Source organism: Ranitomeya variabilis, chromosome 2 (assembly GCF_051348905.1).
Source record: "Ranitomeya variabilis isolate aRanVar5 chromosome 2, aRanVar5.hap1, whole genome shotgun sequence".
In the NCBI taxonomy this organism is placed as follows: domain Eukaryota; kingdom Metazoa; phylum Chordata; class Amphibia; order Anura; family Dendrobatidae; genus Ranitomeya; species Ranitomeya variabilis.
In genome coordinates, this window is record NC_135233.1 from 94250239 (window position 1) to 94276521 (window position 26283).

A 26283-nucleotide genomic window follows, 5' to 3' on the forward strand; every position below is an offset into this window, starting at 1 on the left:
GTGTGCCTCCACCTGGTATCTCGTCTCCTGTCTGTGCCTCCACCTGGTATCTCATCTTGTGTCTGTGTGCCTCCACCTGGTATCTCATCTTGTGTCTGTGTGCCTCCACCTGGTATCTCATCTCGTGTCTGTGTGCCTCCACCTCACATCTCGTGTCTGTGTGCCTCCACCTGGTATCTCGTCTCCTGTCTGTGCCTCCACTTGATACCTCATCTTGTGTCTGTGTGCCTCCACCTGGTATCTCATCTTGTCTGTGTGCCTCCACCTGGTATCTCATCTTGTGTCTGTGTGCCTCCACCTGGTATCTCATCTTGTCTGTGTGCCTCCACCTGGTATCTCATCTTGTATTTGTGTGCCTCCACCTGGTGTCTCATCTCGTGTCTGTGTGCCTCCACCTGGTATCTCATCTTGTGTCTGTGTGCCTCCACCTGGTATCTCGTCTCCTGTCTGTGTGCCTCCACCTGGTATCTCATCTTGTGTCTGTGTGCCTCCACCTGGTATCTCGTCTCCTGTCTGTGTGCCTCCACCTGATATCTCATCTTGTGTCTGTGTGCCTCCACCTGGTATCTCGTCTCCTGTCTGTGTGCCTCCACCTGGTGTCTCGTCTCGTGTCTGTGTGCCTCCACCTGGTATCTCATCTTGTGTCTGTGTGCCTCCACCTGGTATCTCATCTTGTGTCTGTGTGCCTCCACCTGGTATCTCGTCTCGTGTCTGTGTGCCTCCACCTGGTATCTTATCTCGTGTCTGTGTGCCTCCACCTGGTATCTCGTCTCCTGTCTGTGCCTCCACCTGGTATCTCGTCTCCTGTCTGTGACTCCACTTGGTATCTCATCTCGTGTCTGTGTGCCTCCACCTGGTATCTTATCTCGTGTCTGTGTGCCTCCACCTGGTATCTCGTCTCCTGTCTGTGCCTCCACCTGGTATCTCGTCTCCTGTCTGTGACTCCACTTGGTATCTCATCTCGTGTCTGTGTGCCTCCACCTGGTATCTTATCTTGTGTCTGTGTGCCTCCACCGGGTATCACTTAGCCTTGTGTGTGCACATTTGCAAGAACTGCAGATTGCTGCACAAATGTCCTGCATCTTCTGAAGTAATGTTTTCAAAAGTAAAAAGTTGCAAAACAGGCTAAATTATTTTGAGCCATTTTTTTGTCATTTAGTACTGTGGCTTTCCTACCCAAACTTTTGGTATGTTTAGAAATCCATCTTATGGGTGAACACTACTCGGGCAACCCCTTTTCAATCGGCAAACTTCCCTACTTTTAATAAGACATCGGTGTCAGCACGGACTCTCCGGGTCTCATATTTGAATGTAATGAACACTTTACAAAAAAAAGCTCATTAAGTATTTCATTTTGTTAATCCTTTAAAAAAAAAAAAAAAAATAATAAATAATAATAATAATAATTTTTTTTCCCTTTCAAATAAGGAAAACTCACAGAATGCTCCTCTTGTTCATGCCACCTTGGAAACACTTCTAAGATTTCTTAACTGGATACCACTCGGTTACATATTTGAGACCAAACTGATCAGTACATTGATCTATAAGGTAGCTTATTTAGATTTACTATGGTAAAATAACAGACTTGTTTTGTACACGTTCTTGTATAACTTGATGTCATCTTTTTCAGTTTCTAAATGTTCCCATGTTCAGAAATGTATCTTTAAAGTGTCTAACGGAAATAGCTGGAGTTAGTGTCAGCCAGTATGAAGAACAGTTCGTGACTCTCTTCACACTGACTATGATGCAACTTAAACAGGTGAGACAGTATTGTTAGATTGTATTAATTGATGGAAAACATATAAAATATCCTAGATTTTGTCATTGATATGAGATCATTTTCTTTTTAATCAATAATAGATGTTGCCATTAAACACAAACATCCGTCTTGCTTATTCCAATGGAAAAGATGACGAACAGAATTTCATCCAGAACCTCAGCTTGTTCCTGTGTACTTTTCTAAAAGAGCACGGGCAACTCATAGAAAAGAGGCTCAACTTACGGGAAACTCTTATGGAGGTTGGTTTATTTTACCCACCATTATATTATACAACCTGTTAACATTGTATTAAGCATTGTATCGGGGTTTACCGTTTTAATTTTTCCTCTGACCATATTCAGGCTCTCCATTACATGCTGTTGGTATCTGAAGTAGAAGAAACTGAAATCTTCAAAATATGTCTGGAGTATTGGAACCATCTGGCCGCAGAGTTGTACAGAGAAAGTCCATTTTCAACTTCAACATCACCACTTCTTTCTGGCAGTCAACATTTTGATGTTCCACCTAGAAGGCAACTGTATTTACCAGTATTGTCAAAGGTATAATCCGATTTTCACAGCCATTCTCAATGTCTAAAACTTGAAATGGTTACACTTGTACTGGCTAACAGTCCTAAAAGATGTTGGTACTGTATGGTGCCATTCACCAAGGAGCATGGAAATCCAGCATGTCCTTTTGTTGGCCGTGGTCTTTCTAAGACACTAGCAAGCAAATGGGGTAAAAATAAAATAGAACATCTGAAAGTCCTAAATGAGATTTCCGGTCAGCAGGATTATACTAGAGAAGGGGAAGATCTAAGGCCTGTCAGAAAGTTATGCATGGTTTATAATATTTGCATCTCCTCCAATTGATAGTGTTTACTGTAGCTTTGCTGCTTTTCTTAGAGTGCTTCTTTGTAAATTTGAATATCTGAGCTACAAGTAAAGTATGTCCATAGGTTCTCGTATGAAAAAATGTATCGTTTATGCCGGCGCCAGGTTAACTTGACTTGCAAGCACCCAACATTGTGGAGACTCTTAGCCAGTTTGCATGCATTTTTCAGATATCTATTCTATATGTACTAGGCTGTAGAGAAGAACAGTGTAGACAAATGCACTACATTTAAATATTCTTCTGCAATCTTTGAAAGAGCATTAGATCTAGAAAATAATAATAATAAAAAATAATAATAATTAAAAAAAATCCTAGCAATAACTTTTTTGTGTATGTAAAATATAAATGTGTGTAATATTAAGTTGTTGTTTTTTTTTATTTGACTTGTTTAGTGCCAATCATAGTCCGCAGCGATTTACAGACATTCTCATCACTTTCCTATCAGTATGTCTTTAGTGTGGTAGGAAACCCATACAAACTCTTAGCATATGTTGTCACTGGTGGGATTCGAGCCCAGGATGCTAGTGCTGCAAAGCTAGGCGCTGCTAACGTGTATATAATATATATGTGCTGTTCTTGGTGGTCTGGGTCCCAAGAATTGCACCAATTGCAGGGGAGATAAAATGCTTCGAGGCGCTCACCACTCATTTCTCCCTATGAGAAATGTCTGTGCTTATTAAAAAGTCTCATGAACCTGTTCCAATCTGTACCGGCTCAAACGATCTGTGATAGATTGAGGCAAGATGCTCGTCACAGTAGCTTCTTTCTCCTGCATGAACTTGCACAGTGTGTTGTATGGACTTAATAGGAAGTTTAAAGCACCGCTCCAGCGTTTTTGGGTGTTTTTTTTTTTTTTTTTTTTTCACCCCTGGAGTGGTATTTTAAATATAAACCCCCTGCCCCCAGTCATATACTCTCCCTCCGAGGGCGTCTTCGTTTTTCGGCACCACTCCGGTCCCGCTGCGCCATTCTGTGACAGTAGCTTCTGACTGGCTGGAATTCAGAAGCTCTCAATGCAAGTCTATAAGATCCAAACGAGGTTCATAGACTTGTATTTGAAAAGTGACCTCCATGCATCTCCATGAAACACTGGAGCAGCCGTCGGGTCACTTTACGCCTGAGACCAAGAGTAGCTGCCAGGAAAATAGATCAAAACGTCAAAAGTTGAGTTTTAGACAGGGGGCAGGGGACTTATATTTAGAGCACCACTCCAGTGGTGAAATAAAAAGAAACCATGGAGTGGTGCTTTAAGCCTTTACAGAGTATAGTATGGATGCATAGATCTTCTATTGAGCCTATAAACTGCTCTGAGCATTTAAAAAAAAATATTCTTTGAGCTTTGCTTTTTTGTTTAACAAAGTCTGTAGATAGATATTGCATATAATCAATATATTACAAGTATCATGTATTATATTAATATATACTGTATAGATATTTGTGTGTGCACACAAATATATCAATTTTTTTTATAATACAGTAGGTGGTAACTTATTGATTGTGGGGGTCCGACCCCTGGGACCTTCACTGTTGGGGGAAACAAATGTCCCCGTTCTTCCTATTACAATGGAGCAGCAGTGCGAGTACTAAACCACCACTCCATTTATACCTAATTTGGCTACTGGGAAAAAGCAGAGCACAGTGCTCTGCAGCCCCATGGAGAATGGAGCTGCTACTCCATTCTAACTGGGATAAAAGCTCACAATTTTGTCACTGTAGGTGTTCTAGCGATTGGACCCCCACGACGATTACGTTTTCGCCTATTAAATGGATAAGAACTTGTTTTCAGAGAAACCCTCTGCTCCTGAACCTTTAGGGCTTGTTCACACTATCCTTTTTTTGCTGCGGGTTTTTCAGGTCCTGATTTGTAAAACCCGCAGTGCAAATCCGCGGTGGATTTCCCTGCGTTTTTTTGTGCGGTTTCTCCTGCGGATTCCACTGCGGGTTTCCAACTGCACTTTCCCATTGGTGCAGGTGGAAAACCGTTGCGGAATCCGCAGAAAGAATTGACATGCTACTTCTTTTTTTCCGCAGAAAATCATTGCGGATTTTCAAGCGGAAAAAAGGAAAGTGGGCACAGCGGATTTGGTTTTCCATAGGGTAACATTGTACTGTACCCTGCATGGAAAACGTCTGCGGATCCGCAGCAAAAACCGCAGCGTGTGAACATAGCCTTATCCAGCTGACGACATGGAACAGATCATCAGCAGATTGCCCCTGTGGTCTTTTATTTTTTATTTTTTTACAAGACCGTTTACTAGTCTGCAGATTTTTCTGCATATTACTAACACTTAAAAACTGTGTGCAAGATGCTTGCTTTTACTTTTAATTTCCTTGCTAGGTTTAGTGGTTTGTCTTTTTGTGATGCATGACACAAGTCTGAATTGTCATTATCCTCTTATTCTCTTCACAGGTGCGTTTGTTGATGGTTAGCCGAATGGCCAAACCAGAGGAAGTTCTTGTTGTAGAGAATGATCAGGGAGAAGTTGTTCGAGAATTTATGAAGGACACAGATTCCATCAACCTGTACAAGAATATGAGGGAAACATTAGGTAGGTATATTCCTCCTCCCCAAGCACTGTCATTTATGAATAAGACATTCTACCCTATAAAAGAGCCTAGAACTGTAATTCTGTAGTAATTGAGTAGCTGTTTGACCATTCACAAACGGTAGGTTTCTAGACACTCTTCTAGGTGTTTGTAGCTTATGTCGCTTATTACAGTGGAGTAAGTGAAATCCATGGCAAGGTCTGGGACAAAAATCTGCAGGTATCGTGTGTAGATTTTCAGCCTATTGCCACAGTGTATATTTTGTGTGGATTGTGATATCTATATCTATATATATATCTCTATCTCAAGAGCTTAAAGTGGTTGTCTCATTAAGATAGCCCAGGTCCACGTGCTGTATTGGGGCATATGAATTTCAAACCGGGTACGTTCACCTCCCTCCTGAGCCCAAACAGAAAGCAGTTATAGAAGAGTGGCTGCCATGTAATGTGTCCTCGGTAGCATCTACTGCATAGGATATGCCTGGCTTGCCATGGCTTCACACTAGAAAATTGGCTGTTTTTGCCCGACTTCTACTTCTTAAAGGGATTTTTCTATGATACTGACTTCTTGATCATTTTCCTGCCGCCAGATTATTTATTTTTTTTTTTTTAAAAAACTGTCCTAAATCAATGTGCTCTTTTCAGTATACCTCACACATCTGGATTATGCAGACACTGAAAGAATTATGACCGAGAAACTTCACAACCAAGTTAATGGATCAGAATGGTCTTGGAAAAATCTGAACACCTTGTGTTGGGCCATTGGTTCAATTAGTGGAGCCATGCATGAAGAGGACGAGAAGAGGTTTCTTGTTACAGTGATAAAGGTTTGTGATTTGTCGTCTCCTAGTAGTACAAGTTAGCTAGCTAACTAAACTTAATATCAGATTACTTTCTCAAATACTGCTGTTCTGGTCTCTGCCAAAGAACTGCGCCAATATCTTGTTTTTTCTTCTTTCCCTCCTTTAGGATCTCCTCGGTCTCTGTGAGCAGAAGCGAGGGAAGGACAACAAGGCCATAATTGCATCCAATATCATGTATATTGTTGGCCAGTATCCTCGATTTTTAAGAGCCCATTGGAAGTTTCTGAAGACTGTTGTGAACAAACTGTTTGAGTTTATGCATGGTAGGAGTGTCTCTTGTCTATATACTTTTAACCAGCACCACAAATGCTGTTATTGAAACGTGTATTAATTTGGGCCATTTATTTTCAGAGACCCATGACGGCGTGCAGGACATGGCATGTGACACCTTTATTAAGATAGCTCAAAAATGTCGTAGACATTTTGTTCAAGTGCAAGTTGGCGAAGTGATGCCTTTCATAGACGAAATTTTAAATAATATTAATACGATAATATGTGACCTTCAGCCTCAACAGGTAAGGATTTTACATTAAAATGTTTGCAGCTAAAGTTTCAGATTTCATTACAAGATGTTTTGCGGGTACAATCTGTTATAACTAGGCTTCCCAATAGCTAGGATTGATCTAAAAGCATGTTAAGGCTATGTGCATGTGTTGCGGATTGTATGCGTTTTTTTCACCGCAAAAATGCATGCACAACACAGCACATTGAATTCAATGGGATTCCGCAATGCTGTGCTAATGCTGCGTATTTTTCCGCAGCGGAATCGCATTGCGGAAAACTACGCAGCATGCTCATTCTTTGTGCAGAATCGTGGTGATTCCGCACACATAGGAATGCATTGATCTGCTTACTTTCCGCATGGGGCTATGCCCACCATGCGTAAAGTAAGTGCTTCATGTGTGGTGGTACCCGGGTCTGGAGGAGAGGAGACTCCTCCACGCCCTTGGAAACCATATTTCTGTTTAAAAAAAATTAAAATAAAAAATATTGATATACTTACCTTCCGATGGCCCCCGAAGTCCTCCCGACTCAGTGGTGCACACGGCTGCTTCCGTCCCCAGGGATGCATTGCGCGAGGGACCTGGGATGACGTCGCAGTCACGTGACCGTGACGTCAGAAAGGTCCTTCGCACAATGCATCCATGGGAACAGGAGCGCCGCTGAGATCATCGGGGGCCGTCGGAAGGTGAGAATAACTTCTTTTTTTTTTTTGTCTATCAATAGTAAAAAGTTGGTCACACTTGTCAAGCACTATGCTTGACAAGTTGACCAACCTGTCAATCAGTTTTCCAAGCGATGCTACAGATCTCTTGGAAAACGCTAGCATTCTAACAAAAAAACGCCAAAGCAAGTACAAAACAGAATCCCAGACCAAGAAAAAAAAAACAAAACATAAAGATCCCTAAAATATAACTTTTAATAAATAAAGTTAAAAAACTTTGTTCCAAATTTGAAGACATTAATACAGATATAAATAGTCCACATCTCATGTATTCCTGTGGTTATCTGGCCCTGATACTGACCACTACTTGCCTGCGGAGGTTGGCACCCTAAGTTTCTGCGGTTGGCGCCCTGTTAGGGATCACAGGGAATACTTAGGGCTATCAGGGCCAGTCGTCGTGGAGCGGGGGCGCTAACCGCAGAAACTTAGGGTGCCGACCTCCGCAGGCAGGTAGCGGTCAGTATCAGAGCACCTGACAGGGCCAGATAGTCCACATCTCATGTATTCCTGTGGTTATTTATATCTGTATTAATGTCTTCAAATTTGGAACAAAGTTTTTTAACTTTATTTATTAAAAGTTATATTTTAGGGATCCTTGTGTTTTTGGCTTTTTTCATAAAACGCTAGCATTCTGCAAGTTTATTACGCTTGCAAAACGTTCGTGTTTAGCGGGAAAACGCATGCCAATTCTGCATGCGTTATACCCGCGGCAGGGAGTTGCAGAATTTCCGCAGCAATTCTGTAACGTGTGCACATAGCCTTAGACATACCAGACAAACGGTAATGTGTAAACCCTATGTGAAAATCCATACATTCTTTTTGCAGGCTTAGTGGTCCCCTTACAGCCTCACAACCTGCATTTATAGGAAAGGTTTCAGAGAGTTGGTTAGGTGAATGGTCCTCTATGGGTAGTCTCAAATGTTAACGAATGGTTACTAATTGTAAATATATGTATTTTTTTTTAACTTATTTTTTAGGTTCACACATTTTATGAAGCAGTTGGGTATATGATTGGAGCCCAGACAGATCAACCTGTTCAAGAGCATTTGATAGAGAAATATATGTTGCTTCCCAATCAAGTGTGGGATAGTATTATTCAACAAGCCACAAAGGTAGGTGATGTTATAGATGATCAGCGTATATGGAAGTTGGTTATGTTTTGCATTTAAGTTTTTGAGCTGCTTGTGAGCTTTGTCTTCGTGCATAGATTGTCTCCAAACCCCCTGTTCAACAGATCGAGGCCAAAAAAATGTTTTTGGCGTTGATCTGGCTGGTATGTGACTGCATAATGTTTGTTCAGTTGTATAGATAAGCACAGCAGACTGGGACTGTGCAGGAGGCCTCTGCAAAAAAGGAAGAAAAAAAATGACAACTGACTACAGTGCTGTTTGCAATGGCTCTTTATGCAGCGTAATTGACCATTTCTAAAAGATCTTCCCTACCAAAAAAAACCAGAAACTTTTAAGTATAAACAAACTTCCTTCTGATTTGTACGAAGATAGAATCACAGGAAATTGCAGACCCAAAGCTCTTCTCTGTATTACTCGGGTTATGATTTTGTGGTCCTGTTAACCACACTTCACTTGACAGAAGGGAAAGTGATGTCATTCTCACAAAGGGGCGTTGCATGGCCTATAAATAAGTCTGCTTACACTTGCATGTCACTTTCCACAGAGATGCTACCCTTTAAACCTTAGCCAGAGCCATGTCTTTCCTACAGCAAGATAAGATCTCATTCTTTGCACTGAGGAGGGGTAACACTAGAGTCCAATTCCTCCTCCTCCTGCTCCTCCTCCTCTCTGAAGAGGCAATTTGCATATATTATTTCCCAGAGGCGCATTGCATGGCCTAGAAGTCTCGTTATACTGGCATGTCAATCTCCACAAGGAAAGAGGTTATCCCTTAGACCTGTTTTTAGTGTTGCACCCAGGATAAGAAATGAATGCATTTTGGGTGTGTTTGGCTCAGTAATATGTACACTCATGTCATTCACATTGTCATATATCTGCATCTGCTGTGTGACATGATATCGCTAAATATTAATCTGGTGATTGTCGACCAGATGCCACGGGCACATGGACATCACATTACCAAGTGTCCTACGTGAACTGGATAGGACTGATCACTGAACAAACATAGCAGGAAATGGAGGTGCAGTTCAGGTTTTTGGGCGGTTTTCGGAGCCATATAAGCTAAACCCAGGAAATTCCCTTACCGCTTACGATTCAGTTATCACCTGGAAAGATAACAATGTACGGTAGTTGTATTTGATAAAACTGAGCCCTGCAGTTGACCTTAAACTTCAATTTCAGCAGGGTAAAAAAAACAACCTTTTGGGATTCTATTGACAAGCAAGTTTTGAAGCATTTGTTCACTTGAATGTGATTTTACAGCTTGATAATCCATTAGGGGAAAAAGTAGTTGTATGTTGCTGTAAGTGACTGAAGGTGGGCACATGGCATTAATAAACATTGTACATTTGCTTTGGCATACCTCTTTTACAAGTTTGTATTTTCTGTTGGCTTCTTAAAATCCACAACTAATTTGTTTTATTTTTTGTATTTTTTTCTTAAAGAATGTCGATATCCTGAAAGATGCAGAAACCGTAAAACAACTCGGTAGTATCTTAAAAACAAATGTTAGGGCATGTAAAGCAGTCGGTCACCCTTTTGTTATTCAGCTAGGAAGGATTTACTTGGATATGTTAAATGTGTACAAGTGCCTAAGTGAAAATATTTCTGCAGCTATTCAAGCAAATGGTAAGCAAATACAGCAATAGTGAATTCCATGATGGTGGTAGTGAAGACTCATTAGACATGGAGTTCATAATTTTTATTTCTTTACAGGCGAAATGGTCACAAAGCAACCTCTGATACGAAGTATGAGGACAGTTAAAAAAGAAACTTTAAAACTGATTTCCGGCTGGGTGAGCAGGTCTAACGACCCCCAAATGGTAAGTACTAGTTACTTTTGTTATATGATGTATATCTAGCCTCATTGAGATTTGCATACAGAAAACCTGTCCCCAGAAGCCGTTTAAAAAAATAAAATGCTCTTACCTAGTACCTAGGTCCAGTGTGGAGTCTCGGCCGCGGCTCCCGGTGCCTGTTATTTTCTGCAGTGCAAATGTGACCTTGATAGATCTGCACCCATCAGTAGTGCGCATGTAGGCGCCACGACATAGACAGCTGCTTCCTGAAAGATCATTCCACTGACTCCACTCTGGAGTCGCCCATACACAGGAGCTCGTGGCTGGGCATGGGCTTTGTTCTGAGTGAGCTGCTGCCAGACTCCTGATGGTCACTAATCTTCCTAGGAGCTAAAGGAATCAGCCACTGGAAACTGACAATGCGAGATCCTTCTCTCTCCTGACATATATTAGGAATGAGTCAGCGAGCCTACATACACACCAGCCGATGTTGGTAAAATACTTATGGGGTGCTTCATTGATCTGAACGCCCGAATTCCAGGATAATTCTAGTTTAATAGATGGAAGGTGCCTAATAGCCTGCTCAGTGATACATTGAGGAGTGCCAGAAACTGTGCTAATGGAGAGCACCAAACTTTATCAGCATGTTAAATACACACCTTGGCATGGCCTAGAGTTTGTATCCAGTTTATTAGATCATGTACAGTACAGACCAAAAGTTTGGACACACCTTCTCATTTAAAGATTTTTCTGTATTTTCATGACTATAAAAATTGTAAATTCACACTGAAGGCATCAAAACAATGAATTAACACATGTGGAATTATATACTTAACAAAAAAGTGTGAAACAACTGAAAATATGTCTTATATTCTAGGTTCTTCAAAGTAGCCACCTTTTGCTTTGATGAATGCTTTGCACACTCTTGGCATTCTCTTGATGTGCTTCAAGAGGTAGTCACCGGAAATGGTCTTCCAACAATCTTGAAGGAGTTCCCAGAGATGCTTAGCACTTGTTCATCCTTTTGCCTTCACTCTGCGGTCCAGCTCACCCCAAACCATCTCGATTGGGTTTAGATCTGGTGAATGTGGAGGCCAGGTCATCTAGCGTAGCACCCCATCACTCTCTCTCTCTCTTGGTCAAATAGCCCTTACACAGCCTGGAGGTATGCTTGGGGTCATTGTCATGTTAAAAAATAAATGATGGTCCAACTAAACGCAAACCGGATGGAATAGCATGCCGCTGCAAGATGCTGTGGTAGCCATGCTGGTTCGGTATGCCTTCAATTATGAATAAATTCCCAACCGTGTCACCAGCAAAGCACCCCCACACCATCACACCTCCTCCTCCATGCTTCACGGTGGGAACCAGGCATGTAGAGTCCATCCGTTCACCTTTTCTGCGTCGCACAAAGACACAGTGGTTGGAACCAAAGATCTCAAATTTGGACTCATCAGACCAAAGCATAGATATCCACTGGTCTAATGTCCATTCCTCGTGTTCTTTAGCCCAAACAAGTCTCTTCTGCTTGTTGCCTGTCCTTAGCAGTGGTTCCCTAGCAGCTATTTTACTATGAAGGCCTGCTGCATGAAGTCTCCTCTTAACAGTTGTAGAGATGTGTCTGCTGCTAGAACTCTGTGTGGCATTGACCTGGTCTCTAATCTGAGCTGCTGTTAACCTGTGATTTCTGAGGCTGGTGACTCGGATAAACTTATCAGAAGCAGAGGTGACTCTTGGTTTTCCTTTCCTGGGGCGGTCCTCATGTGAGCCAGTTTCTTTGTAGCGCTTGATGGTTTTTGCAATTGCACTTGGGGACACTTTCAAAGTTTTCCCAATTTTTAGGACAGACTGACCTTCATTCCTTAAAGTAATGATGGCCACTCGTTTTTCTTTACTTAGCTGCTTTTTTCTTGCCATAATACAAATTCTAACAGTCTATTCAGTAGGACTATCAGCTGTGTATCCACCAGACTTCTGCACAGCACAACTGATGGTCTCAACACCATTTATAAGCAAGAAATCCACTTATTAAACATGGCAGAGCACACCTGTGATGTGAAAAGCATTTCCGGTGACTACCTCTTGAAGCTCATCAAGAGAATGCCAAGAGTGTGCAAAGCAGTCATCAAAGCAAAAGGTGGCTACTTTGAAGAACCTAGAATATAAGACATATTTTCAGTTGTTTCACACTTTTATGTTAAGTATATAATTCCACATGTGTTAATTCATAGTTTTGATTCCTTCAGTGTGAATGTACAATTTTCATAGTCCTGAAAATACAGAAAAATCTTGAAATGAGAAAGTGTGTCCAAACTTTTGATCTGTACTGTATATTGATGTACATTTTTTTTTATTTTTTTCTGTACAGTGTTCTAACTGAACACTAACTCTACTTGGGTCCTAACAGGAATACAATAGATAAATCTTGCTCAGCCCGATGTTTACATACTAGCTGTCATATGGCTTAAAAAATAAACATAGTTTCATATAAGGAATTAGTTGTAGCTTTTTTTTAATTTATTTATTTATTTATTTTAAGCAGACCAGCATGTCTGCAAGACTCTACGTTTTAATTGTGTCAATTTTATTTTTTTCTTATCCTAAGGTCGCAGAAAACTTTGTCCCACCTTTGTTGGATGCTGTTCTTATTGACTACCAGAGAAATGTTCCTGCTGCCAGGGAGCCTGAAGTACTTAGCACAATGGCCACGATCGTAAACAAGCTTGGGGGCCATATCACAGCTGAAATACCTCAAATATTTGATGCTGTTTTTGAATGCACGTTAAATATGATTAATAAGGTATGTGAAAGGTTTTTGCTTTTGTTTGCCATGTTGTTAGTGGTTATTGCCTTAGTGTTTGTGTGGGAGGCTTTAATATTGATGGCCCTAGCAGCCTTAGGATGGTCCATAAATATCAGATCAACAGGGCATCAACTTCTGAGAACTGTGTGGATCAGCTAACTGAAGGGGGCACTGTGTCTCATTTGGTTTACCAGGCACATTGTTGTTCATTTTGTCCTGGCTGTACCTGGTGCAGCCACAATACTCGCCGCCCCATTACCAAATGTAGAGAGGCGTCTGGCACATAATGAAATGACACTTTGCTTATCACAACAATAAAAAAATTTGTTAGCAGTAGAGAAAATTCACCGACATTCTCCATTCTCTTTTCTGTCCAGGACTTTGAGGAATATCCAGATCACAGGACAAACTTTTTCTTGCTTTTACAAGCTGTAAATTCGCACTGTTTCCCTGCATTCTTGGCCATTCCCCCAGCACAGTTTAAGCTGGTTTTGGACTCCATAATCTGGGCTTTTAAACACACAATGCGAAATGTTGCCGACACCGGTATGTATGAATGAAATCTCTCTCCGTTCTGTTCACTAGTGACGAGAGCATAACTGTTGTGATGTGATTAGGGGAGTATTTCCCAGAGACACCGCCTCTAAGTCCTTATCCGAGCACGCTCGGGTGCTATCGGAGTATCTTAGGTGTGCTCTGATATGTCTCTATGGCCGCATGTTTTGCTGTTAGTCGCAACACATGCGGGAATCGCCGCAGGGACTCAAACATATTATCTGAGCACACCCAAGATAGTCAGATAACACCCGAGCATTCTCAAATAAAACATTATCCAAGTACTTTCGCTCATCACTACTTATCACCCTCCGAATCACCTGTAAATGTAATGTGCTCTCGATCTGTCTGATGCTTTATACCGTTCTAGTGCTCAAAAGTAATTAACTGGAACTTCATAGTTTAACTTAATTCAAGTCCAGTCTTGTTTCTGAATCCTGCTACTAAAGTGTTTGTTTTTTTTTCTTATATCTTTTTAACGAGTTGTGAAAGTCACAAGGGTGTAAATGAAGTGTCCTAAAAATGCCCAGGGGAGGGGCTTTTTAATGGGGTAAACACCATACATGATTGGTCATTTAAAAATATCGCTGACTACATTTACATGGTTTGAAGTTGATTCATTTTCTTGTGTTTTTTCGTTTGGCTCTATTGTCAGCCACTTGCCTAGCTTCTTATAATTTTAATAAGTAGGAGTTTTTTGCTTATTTAAAGTTATTGTCAATTTTAGGATTACAGATCCTTTACACATTGCTGCAAAATGTTGCTCAAGAGGAAGCTGCCGCACAGAGTTTCTATCAGACGTACTTCTGTGATATATTACAGCACATCTTCTCTGTTGTGACAGATACCTCTCATACAGCTGGTAAGCGTTTCTCTACTTTGCTGCTCATTTACATTACAATTCAGATTTTGAAGAGAAAACTCCATCTTAGGGCAAGGTTCACAGTCCTTATACAGACCACCGTGCCAACACTAACTGCTGGTCTCCCAACCCGAATTTACAACCTCCAGTGACTTGCATATTAGGCTGCAAGATGGTGAAATGCGCCTGTCTGATCCTGGTCTTGCAATCTCTAGCACAAGTAATTTCTTTTGCCACAAATACAACCCTGAATCCCCCTTCCGGGTTTTGCAAGTTACCTGCTGGCAGGCAAGTGCCAATTTTTTCTATAAATTTTTTACATTTGTATTGTGCGGTTTTAGCATGTAGAACTGAAGTTATAAATTCCTTCTGATAGTTTAACTTGCCACAATTTTCAATATGTAGGCATTTTTCAACTAATCCAAAAGTTTTGTAGCATTAAACACACTGTCTTTTATTTTTTTCATAGGTTTAACAATGCATGCTTCAATCCTGGCCTACATGTTTAACTTGGTAGAGGAAGGAAAAATAAATGCAGCATTGAATCCAGCAAATCCACCTAATAACCAACTATTTATTCAGGAATATGTGGCCAACCTTCTAAAATCCGCATTTCCTCATCTGCAAGAGTAAGTGATTGTGTGTAAGACTTCTCTTCAGGTCCACCAAACTGAAATATGTTTGCAATGCTGCCGAGTGTTATGACAGCCTTACACTCAGCTTAAAGGGTAGCTGTTTAATTTTTATTTCAGAAATCAATAGTGCACATGAAATTAAGCAAATTTTTAAAATGTATCTCCTCAAAGAAATCTGCTTCTTTCTCTGCCAGAATTCATCAGTCATTATCAAAATTCTTAATTCTGATATAAAATCTGTATTCAGTGCAGATACTTTCCCATTACTGAGATAGGAGAGGGCGGCTGGTGCTGATGAAATTCTAAGTAGGAGGGAGGAGCTCGGCCTCTAGTTCCTCCCTCCGTACTTCATAGAATTGTACCAGCACCATCTGCCACCTCCTCTCAGTAATGGGAAAGTCTTTGTGCACTGAATACAGCTTTTAAGTCATAACTGAGATTTTTGATCAGTACTGTGGAGTCTGTAAGCCAAACTCCCGACTCCTCAATTTCTTTGACCCTGACTCCCTCTCCCTCATACATGCCTCATATTTAACCCCTTTCTGCCATTGGACGTACTATTCCGTCCATGTGGGGTGGGCCCTAATTCCCAAGGACGGAATAGTACGTCCAGCGCGATCAGCCGCGCTCACGGGGGGGGATCGCGGCTGGGTGTCAGCTGACTATGACAGCCCGTATGACCACCGACGGGATAGTACGTCATATGCGATCGCTATCGCAGCTGACATCCGCGGTCACGGACCGCCCCCGGCACATTAACCCCCGGCACACTGCGATCAAACATGATCGCAGTGTACCGGCGGTACACGGAAGCATCGCGCAGGGAGGGGGCTCCCTGCGTGCTTCCCTGAGACGATCGGTACAAGGCGATGTGCTAACCTTGTACCGAGCGTCTCCTCCCTGCAGTCCACGGATCCAAAATGGCCGCGGGGCTGCTTCCGGGTCCTGCAGGGAGGTGACGTCACAGCGCCTGCTCAAAGCAGGCGCCGGGAAGCCTCCCTGTTGTGCACGTCAGATTGACGATCTGACACAGTGCACAGCAAAGTGTCAGATTGGCGATCTGTCACTTTACTGTGATGCCCCTTCCCCCCTGGGGCAAAGTAAAAATGTAAAAAAAATAATCACGTGTAAAAAAAAAAAAAATAATAATCCCTAAATAATAATAATAATTAAAAAAAATTGTTCCAACAAATACATTCCTTTAGCTAAATAAAAAAAACAAAACAATAAAATACACATATTTAGTATCGCAGTGTCCGTAACGACCCGACCTATAAAACTGTCCCACTAGTGACACCGTAAAAAAAAAGAGGCAAAAAACAACGCTTTATTATCATACCGCCAAACAAAAAGTGGAATAACATGCGATCAAAAAGACAGACAGAAATAACCATGGTACTGCTGAAAACGTCAAATTGTCCCGCAAAAAACGAGCCGCAATACAGCATCATCAGCGAAAAAATAAAAAAGTTATAGTCCTCAGAATAAAGCAATGCAAAAATAATTATTTTTTCTATAAAATAGTTATCATATAAAAGCGCCAAAACAGAAAAAAATTATATAAATGAGGTATCGCTGTAATCGTACTGACCCGAAGAATAAAACTGCTTTATCCATATTACCAAACGCTGAACGGTATAAACGTCCCCCCAAAAAGAAATTCATGAATAGCTGGTTTTTGGTCATTCTGCCTCACAAAAATCGGAATAAAAAGCGGTCAAAAAATATCACATGCCCGAAAATGTTACCAATAAAAACGTCAACTCGTCCCGCAAAAAACAAGACCTCACATGACTCTGTGGACCAAAATATGGAAAAATTATAGCTCTCAAAATGTGGTAACGCAAAAAAACATTTTTTCAATAAAAAGCGTCTTTTATTGTGTGACGGCTGCCAATCAAAAATCCGCTAGAAAACGCGCTATAAATAGTAAATCAAACCCCCCTTCATCACCCCCTTAGTTACGAAAAATTAAAAATTTTTATTTAATTTCCATTTTCCCGCTAGGGTTAGGGCTACAGTTAGGGTTGGGGCTACAGTTAGGGTTAGGGTTTGGATTACAGTTGGGGTTAGGGGTTTGTCAGGGTTAGGGGTGTGGTTAGGGTTACAGTTGAGATTAGGGCTAGGGGTGTGTTTGGATTAGGGTTTCAGTTGGAATTGGGGGTTTCCACTGTTTAGGCACATCAGGGGCTCTCCAAATGCGACATGGCGTCCGATCTCAATTCCAGCCAATTCTGCACTGAAAAAGTAAAACAGTGCTCCTTCCCTTCCGAGCTCTCCCGTGCACACAAATAGAGGTTTACCCCAACATATGGGGTATCAGCGTACTCAGGACACATTGGACAACAACTTTTGGGGTCCAATTTCTCCTGTTACCCTTGGGAAAATACAAAACTGGGGGCTAAAAAAATTTTTGTGGGGGAAAGAAAATCATTTTCATTTTTACGGCTCTGCGTTATAAACTGTAGTGAAACACTTGGGGGTTCAAAGCTCTCACAACACATCTAGATGAGTTCCTTAGGGGGTCTACTTTCCAAAATGGTGTCACTTGTGGGGGGTTTCAATGTTTAGGCACATCAGGGGCTCTCCAAACACAACATGGCGTCCCATCTCAATTCCAGTCAATTTTGCTTTGAAAAGTCAAATGGCGCTCCTTCCCTTCCAAGCTCTGCCATACGCCCAAACAGTGGTTTACCCCCACATATGGAGTATCAGCGTACTCAGGACAAATTGTGCAACAACTTTTGGAGTCCAATTTCTTCTCTTACCCTTGGGAAAATAAAAAATTGGGGGCGAAAAGATCATTTACTCTGTCGCCTCATTGGGGGACACAGGACCATGGGTGTTATGCTGCTGTCCACTAGGAGGCGACACTATGCATAATCTGAAAAAGATTAACTGTGGCTCCTCCTGTGCAGTATACACCCCTGGACGGCATCAGCCTTCTCCAGTTTTTGCTTAGTGTCGCAAAGGAGGCACACCTAAAGATTTTTACTCCGTTTCCCGTTTTTTCGACGGGATTACAGATGAAGAAAAGAGGGTCTCCTGTGAGACCCCCGGCATGGCTCCTTCCTCGGCCCCCTATTATGGGGTGCCCAGTTGAAGTTGAGATGGCTATTCCCCATGCTGCTCCTTCCCCAACCCCTCGGGTGTTGGTTCGAAGTCGAGACCCCCCTCCTTCCCCAATTCCTTGTGGTTTCTGGGTTGAGGTCGAGGCGAGGATAAAGGCCCCTGATGGTGACAACAGCACCCTCCCTATCCCCCTCTGGGGGTATTAGGTTGAGACACCTCAGGTAGGGCCTGTACAGGCAGCATCCTACAGCTCCCAGCAATGGGCCAGCATACTGCGCCTGCATCCAGGGACCCCAGCCCAGCTGCGGGCTCCTGTTGGGGCCAGGGGGAGTGCAGGCAGGCATGGCTCATACAGACACAGGACTCTCAGCGTCCCTGTCTCTGCGGCAGCACCAGCTCTCTACTGCCTTAGGGGGACCCCTCACCGGGCTCCCCCTTCCGCTTATAGCCCCACCGCCATCCTGCCTTCAAATCCGGAGGGGTCCGGTTCAGATCCGACCCCCTCCCGGACTTTCGTGCCGGCCTGGAGCCCTTCTGGGCCTCAGGCATCTAATTTAGGCCCCGGCTCCGGCCTAGCTGAAGCAGCAGCCTCCTCTCCGCCCCCCCGGCCCGCCCCCCGGATGACAAATATGACACTCTACAGTGTCATACAAGGGGCGGATCGAGACAGAAAGCGGGTTTTTTATAGCCTTGCCGCCTTTTTCCAGCTCTCCGCCCCTTCTCCTCCTCTCCTCTGTCTCTGCAGCCATTTTCGGGTGCAGATTAACCCTGCATCTCCCGGTCTGCAGGACCAGGACCAGGCAGCCAGTCTCCGGGGGGCACAGGACTGTGGATCTTCGGCGCTGGACCTCGGGGCACACTGGTGGGGTAAGATCACAGCTGGGTTATTTTTACTCAGCTGTGAATCCATATTACCTATAAGACTCCCCTGTAGGTTCTCTACCCCTGTAAGGTCCATCTGCTGGCAGCACCTCTGCACTTTGTGCACTATGCAGGGCTCAAGGTCCAAGAGAACCAGGCAGATCTGCTATTATGCATTCTGCACAGCCTGGGCAAAGAATTTACAAGCCTTCCAAGCATCCGCTCCTGAACTGTCGGACCAAGCGGTTCAAATTGCAGTTGTAGCAGATTACATGCTCCATGCAGCTCTGGTTTCAGCAAGGGGAGTCGCGGGGATAGCATCAAACGCCATCACGATTCGGCGTATCCTCTGGCTGCGGGAATGGAAAGCGGACGCAGCCTCAAAGGAGTCCCTCACGCACCTCCCCTACCTCAGTGGGAGTCTTTTTTCGGTGAACAGTTGGACACTATGATATCCAACGCCACAGGGGGTAAGAGTACTTCTCTTCCTCAACTGAAACCTAAACGCACTTACAAGAAGCGTAACCAAACTCGATTCCGATCCTTTCGGAATTCCTCCGGCTGGTCCGTCTCACGTCCGGTACAAAATCGTAACCGTTCCCCACGCAGGGACAACTCACGATCGACGCAAAGGTCGGACAAGACCTGGCAGTCAAAAGCAGGCCAGTCTAAGCCCAGAGGAGGAAGATCCCAGACTTCTCCTCCTCATGACTCACAGACTCCGGAAAACACTAACTTCCACATTGCTTCAGGCTCTGCAGGGTCATGCCCCGGCTATGACCGTTACCCAACAACGGGAGAGCTTGACTCAGGAACAAGATGACCCTGGCACATCCACGTCTAGGTCAGGACGCAAGCGGATACACGGATCAGGTCCATCTGCGTCATCCCATAGCACACGGTCATCCCCCTCTAGGGAGAGACACCGTAGCTCCAGGTCATCTAGACCGTCCCATTCCAGGGACAGACAACGCAGATCTCCGCAATCCTCAGAGAAGGCCTCCTCCCCAGCCAGCAGGGGACGCCTCAGTGATACACAGAATTCGGAAGGCATCTGCGACTCTGACTCGGACAGAGAAACGGAGGGGTCCCTGATCCCAATCCCTCCTAGCAATACAGCGCTAGTTGAGGACATAATATCGTCCATCCATCGGGTGCTGGACATTTCTGATCCGCCACCAGAGGTCCCAGAACATAAGATTTCCTTTGAAGGACCTCTGAAGCCGCCTAAGGTTTTCTCTAACCACCCCAGTAGGCGGCCGATTTTTTTTGCAAAACCGCCAGCCAAGGCTCGAGCCTACCACCAAGCGGTCTCCTCGCTTTGTTAATCAGGAGTCATTGTACCGGTACCCACGACCGACCGCTTCCGAGGGTTCTACTCCAATCTGTCATAGTTCCCAAGAAAGGAGGCAGCGTACGGCCCATACTAGACCTAAAACAGCTCAACAAATATGAACGGGTCCGTCACTTCCGCATGGAGTCCCTTCGGTTCATCTTGCGTCCATGGAGAAGGGAGAATATCCCGCCTCCATAGACATACGTGCATATACCCATTGCACCTGCCCATCAGAGGTTTTCTCAGGTTCGCAATAGGCCAGGACCACTACCAATTCGTGGCTCTCCCCTTTGGACTCGCCACGGCTCCCAGAGTCTTCATCAAGGTCATGGCAGCAACCACGGACGTCCTGCATTCCAGAGGCATAGTAGTCGTTCCATACCTGGACGACCTACTCATCAAGGCTCCCACCTTAAAGGAATGCGAGCTCAGCGTCTCAATCACAACCGATACTCTCAGTCGCATGGGCTGGTTAATCAACCTACAAAGTCATCACCAACCCCGAGTCAGTCCCTGACTTTCCTGGGAATGCTATTCAACACTTCCAAGGGTCTAGTGCTCCTTCCCAAGGATAAGGCACTGGCCCTCCGACTAGCAGATGAAGAAAGAGGGTCTCCTGTGAGACTCCCGGCATGGCTCCTTCCTCGACCCCCTATTATGGGGTGCCCAGTTGAAGTTGACATGGCTATTCCCCATGCTGCTCCTTCCCCAGTCCCTCGGGTGCTGGTTCGAAGTCGAGACCCCCCCTTCCCCAATTCCTTTTGGTTTCTGGGTTGAGGTCGAGGCGAGGATAAAGGCCCCTGAAGGTGACAATAGCATCTCCCCTATCCCCCTCTGGGGGTATTAGGTTGAGACACCTCAGGTAGGGCCTGTATAGGCAGCATCCTACACCTCCAAGCAATGGGCCAGCACACTGCGCCTGCATCCAGGGACCCCAGCCCAGCTGTGGGCTCCTGTTGGGCAAATGGTCCTCAACAGAAGCGTCCATGCCCATCAACATCCTGGAGATTCGTGCCATCCTTCTGGCATTGAGGGCTTTCCATCACTTACTGGCAGCCTCTTACATCAGGATACAGTCGGACAAAGCCACGACTGTGGCATATGTGACTCATCAAGGGGGGACCCGCAGTACCCAAGCGATGAGGGAAGTGTCACATATCCTACGCTGGGCGGAGGACACTGGGTCGGTCCTTTCGGCGGTCCACGTTTGGGTGTGGACAACTGGGAAGCAGACTTCCTCAGCCGACAAGGAATAGACTCGGGAGAGTGGTCTCTCCATTCCAAAATTTTTCAACAGATCTGTCTCCGCTGGGGGACCCCGGATGTGGACCTAATGGCATCCCATTTCAATGCCAAGGTCTCCAACTTCATTGCCAGAACACACGATCCGCGGTCGCTCGGAGCAGACGCTCTGGTTCAGGACTGGACTCCGTTCCAGCTTCTGTATATTGTTCCACCTCTCCCCTGATATCCAGAGGGTGAGGAAGATCAAACAAGAGGGAGCTTCAACCACCCTCATTGCACCGGACTGGCCCAGACGCACATGGTACGCCGACATCGTACAACTCACAGCAGACGCCCCCTGGCGTCTCCCCGACCGCCACGATCTTCTATCACAAGGGCCGTTCTACCACCAGAACTCAAGGGCTCTCAACTTGACGGCGTGGCCCTTGAGACCTGGGTTCTAACCCAGGCAGGGTTCTCGACAGGTCATTGCAACCATGATCAGAGCACGGAAATCAGCCTCTGCCAAGATTTATTACCGTACCTGGAAAGTTTTCTTTACCTGGTGCGAATATCGTGGCCAGGTTCCACTCCCTTATTCCCTACCCAAAGTTCTTGGTTTTCTCCAAGCGGGTCTGGAGGCCAGTCTGTCATTGGGCTCGCCTAAAAGCCAGGTGTCAGCCCTCAGTGCTTTTTCCAAAAGCGCATTGCTACCAGGCCGCAAGTAAGGCCTTTCCTTCAGGGGGTTTCCCGATTGGCTCCCCCCTACAGACGACCACTAGAAACGTGGGACCTCAACCTGGTCCTGACAGCATTGCAGGAACCACCCTTCGAACCCCTTAAGGAGGTCCCGCTCCGCCTTCTTTCCCAGAAGGTGGTTTTTTTCCTGGTGGCACTCACCTCGCTACGCAAGGTGTCTGAACCGACAGCACTCTCATGCAGACGGCCTTTCCTGGCTTTTCACCAGGCCAAGGTAGTTCTTCGTACGGTCCCATCCTTCCTTCCGAAGGTTGTCAGACTTCCACCTCCATGAGGAAATTTTCGCTACCATCCCTTTGTCCGGTTCCGGTTCATACAGTGGAAAGGCTCTGCATACGCTTGACCTTGTCAGGCCTTTTGCGTATATACGTGTCTAGGACTGCGTCCTTCCGGAGGTCTGATTCTCCTTCCGGAAGGCGGCCACAAGGGTAGGCCAGCTTCCAAAAGCTACTCTTGCCAGGTGGATCAAATCCACCATACAAGAGGCGTACCGCCTTAAGAATCCTCCTCTTCCAGCCGGTATTACGGCACACTCTACACGGGCGGTAGGGGCCTCCTGGGCCATTCGGCACAATAAGTGTGTAAGGCGGCCACTTGGACTAGCTTACACACATTTACCAAACACTACAGGGTTCATACCCAGTCCTCAGCGAGCCTGGGTAGATGTGTCCTGCAGGCGGCGGTGCCCTAAGTGTACGAGCCTGTCTGCACAATATTCGTCTATTGCTTCCCACCCAGGGACTGCTTTAGGACGTCCCATGGTCCTGTGTCCCCCAATGAGGCGACAGAGTAAAGGAGATTTTTGTGTACTCACCGTAAAATCTCTTTCTCTTAGCCTCTAATTGGGGGACACAGCTCCCACCCTGTTGCCCTTGCCGGGCTGTTGTAACTGTTGAGTTCTCATATTGTTTCTTGAGCTCGTACATAGTTGCCTTCTTACAGGCATAATTATGTTATTCATGTTATGTTCCTCCTACTGCTTTGGCACAAAACTGGAGAAGGCTGATGCCGTCCAGGGGTGTATACTACAGGAGGAGCCACAGTTAATCTTTTTCAGATTATGCATAGTGTCGCCTCCTAGTGGACAGCAGCATAACACCCATGGTCCTGTGTCCCCCAATTAGAGGCTAAGAGAAAGAGATTTTACGGTGAGTACACAAAAATCTCCTTTTTGTGAAAAAATGATTTTTTTATTTTTACGGCTCTGCATTATAAACTTCTGTGAAGCACTTGGTGGGTCAAAATGCTCACCACACATCTAGATAAGTTCCTTAGGGGGTCTACTTTCCAAAATGGTGTCACTTGTGGGGGGGTTTCAATGTTTAGGCACATCAGGGGCTCTCCAAACGCAACATGGCGTCCGATCTCAATTCCAGTCAATTTTGCATTAAAAAGTCAAATGGAGCTCCTTCCCTTCCAAGCTCTGCCATGCGCCCAAACAGTGGTTTACCCCCGCATATGGGGTATCGGCGAACTCAGTACAAATTGTACAACAACTTTTGGGGTCCATTTTCTCCTGTTACCCTTGTTAAAATAAAACAAATTGGATCTGAAGTAAAAAATTTTGTGTAAAAAAAAAAAAAAAAAAAAGTTAAATGTTCATTTTTATTTAAACATTCCAAATATTCCTGTGAAACACCTGAAGGGTTAATAAACTTCTTGAATGTGGTTTTGAGCACCTTGAGGGGTGCAGTTTTTAGAATGGTGTCACACTTATTTTGCATCATAGACCCTTCAAAATGACTTCAAATGAGATGTGGTCCCTAAAAAAAAAAAAAATGGTGTTGTAAAAATGAGAAATTGCTGGTCAACTTTTAACCCTTATAACTCCCTAACAAAAAAAATGTTGGGTTCCAAAATTGTGCTAATGTAAAGTAGACATGTGGGAAATGCTACTTATTAAGTATTTTATGTGACATATCTCTGTGATTTAATTGTATAAAAATTCAAAGTTGGAAAATTGCGAAATTTTCAAAATTTTCGCCAAATTTCCATTTTTTTTCCACAAATAAACGCAGGTAATATCAAATAAATTTTACCACTATCATGAAGTACAATATGTCACGAGAAAACAATGTCAATCATCAGGATCCGTTGAAGCGTTCTAGAGTTATAACCTCATAATGGGACAGTGGTCAGAATTGTAAAAATTGGCCTGGTCATTAACGTGCAAACCACCCTTGGGGGTAAAGGGGTTAAGTGATAAATTTACTGTAGTAAAATGGTAACATCAGGCGTTTAATCACCATTATGGTGCAATAATCAAGCTATTTAAATAGAACATAAAATCTATTTATTGGAATAAGACTTTAGAACACAAACTTTAATAAATTGTAAATATGCGAAACACTGTGCAGTAAATGGGGTGGGGGGTGGATGGTTTCAACAAAAATGTACTGAATAACATTTGTGCAGTCTATAAAATGTGTTCTGAAAAATAGAATTGCAGATCCTCCTTCATAGATGACCTCAAATCTGATCTAATTATTTTAAGGCTAAAGAAGTACTTGCTTTACATCCGGTTTTCCTGTTCACGCGAATACTTCAGAAGATGAGTGCAGGTCTGCAGGCATTCCTTATCAGTGCCTTTTTCCTCTGATCTCTAGAGGAGGAGCTTTACGACTGAGCATGTACATAAAGTGCAGCACAGGTTAATCTTGACTAAAAGCGAAGATCCTTAGATCAGGAACAGAACAGACATTTATAGGACATTTCATAACTTTCCCAAATTATGAAAAGATATTCAGCACATCCTGTATTGTACTACTGTACCCAATTAATTATATATTTTAGGAGCTGGAGTTGGTCCATTTTATACAGACTCCACCAAAATGGACTCAGACTCCTCAGCCCTGATTTTGATAATGACTTAATAACTGATCGGTTTTGGCAGAGAAAGAAGCAAATCTCTGATATATGACAAAGTTGCTTATTTTCATGTGTACTATTGATTTATGAAATAAAAATGACTGTTACCCTTTCAGTTTTTCATAAGTAGCATTTCGGCTGGCAGTAAAACTCATTTTACTTTTTTTTTTAAATACCATAATATACCGTATATACAGTAATACCGTATATACTCGATTATAAGCCGAGATTTTCAGCCCCCAAAAAATGGGCTGAAAGTGCCCCTTTCGGCTTATACTCGAGTCATGGAAGGCGGGGGGGTCGGCGGGTGAGGGGGAGCGACGCCTGTCAAATACTCAACCTGTTCCCAGCGCTGTCCCTGCATGTCCCACGGTCTTCGGGCACGGCAGCTTCTTCCCCTGTTCAGCGTTCACTGGTACCGCTCATTAAAGTTATGAATATGGACTCCACTCCCATAGGTGTAGAGCCGCATATTCATTATTGTAATGAGCGGTACCATGTGACCGCTCACTACAGGATGAAGCCGCCGCTCCCGGAGATGTGGGACATGCAGGGACCGCGCCGGAGCAGGTGAGTATGTCATATTCACCTTTCCGCGTTCCGCCGCCGCCGCGTCTTCCGCAGTGACTGTTCAGGTCAGAGGGCGCAACGACGTATTAGTGTGCGCGCCGCCCTCTGCCTGAACAGTCAGTGCGGAGAGACTGGACGCTGCGGAGCAGCAGGCAGCGACGAGAGGTGAGTATGTCTTTTTTTTTTTTTTTTTTTTTTTTAGTGCAACAGCATTACATGTGGCACAATGCTATATGGAACGTCTATGGGGCCATAAAGAAATGCATGGAGCATTATATGGGGCCATAAAGAACTGCATGGAGCATTATATGGGGCATCTGTGGGGCCATAACTGCATGGAGCATTATATGGGGCCATAACTGCATGGAGCATTATATGGGGCATCTATGGGGCCATAAAGAACTGCATGGAGCATTATATAGAGCATTTTTGGGGCCATAACTGCATGGAGCATTATATGGGGCATCTATGGGGCCATAACTGCATGGAGCATTATATGGGGCATCTATGGGGCCATAAATA

At 44.1% G+C, this 26283-nt stretch overlaps 1 protein-coding gene across 2 annotated transcripts in view; it reads left to right on the forward strand.

The window, feature by feature from the left end:
* XPO1 (exportin 1) overlaps window positions 1-26283 on the forward strand; it is a 139620-nt gene that overhangs the window by 110628 nt on the left and 2709 nt on the right. For both annotated transcript variants that reach the window (XM_077282721.1, XM_077282719.1), the window contains exons 9-23: window positions 1429-1548; window positions 1631-1759; window positions 1861-2019; window positions 2122-2319; window positions 5064-5202; window positions 5845-6026; window positions 6169-6325; window positions 6414-6577; window positions 8265-8399; window positions 9863-10046; window positions 10134-10240; window positions 12822-13016; window positions 13397-13565; window positions 14302-14436; window positions 14906-15065. In XM_077282721.1, the coding sequence (XP_077138836.1) occupies window positions 1429-1548; window positions 1631-1759; window positions 1861-2019; window positions 2122-2319; window positions 5064-5202; window positions 5845-6026; window positions 6169-6325; window positions 6414-6577; window positions 8265-8399; window positions 9863-10046; window positions 10134-10240; window positions 12822-13016; window positions 13397-13565; window positions 14302-14436; window positions 14906-15065 (2333 nt within the window). The remainder of the gene's footprint in view (window positions 1-1428; window positions 1549-1630; window positions 1760-1860; window positions 2020-2121; window positions 2320-5063; window positions 5203-5844; window positions 6027-6168; window positions 6326-6413; window positions 6578-8264; window positions 8400-9862; window positions 10047-10133; window positions 10241-12821; window positions 13017-13396; window positions 13566-14301; window positions 14437-14905; window positions 15066-26283) is intronic.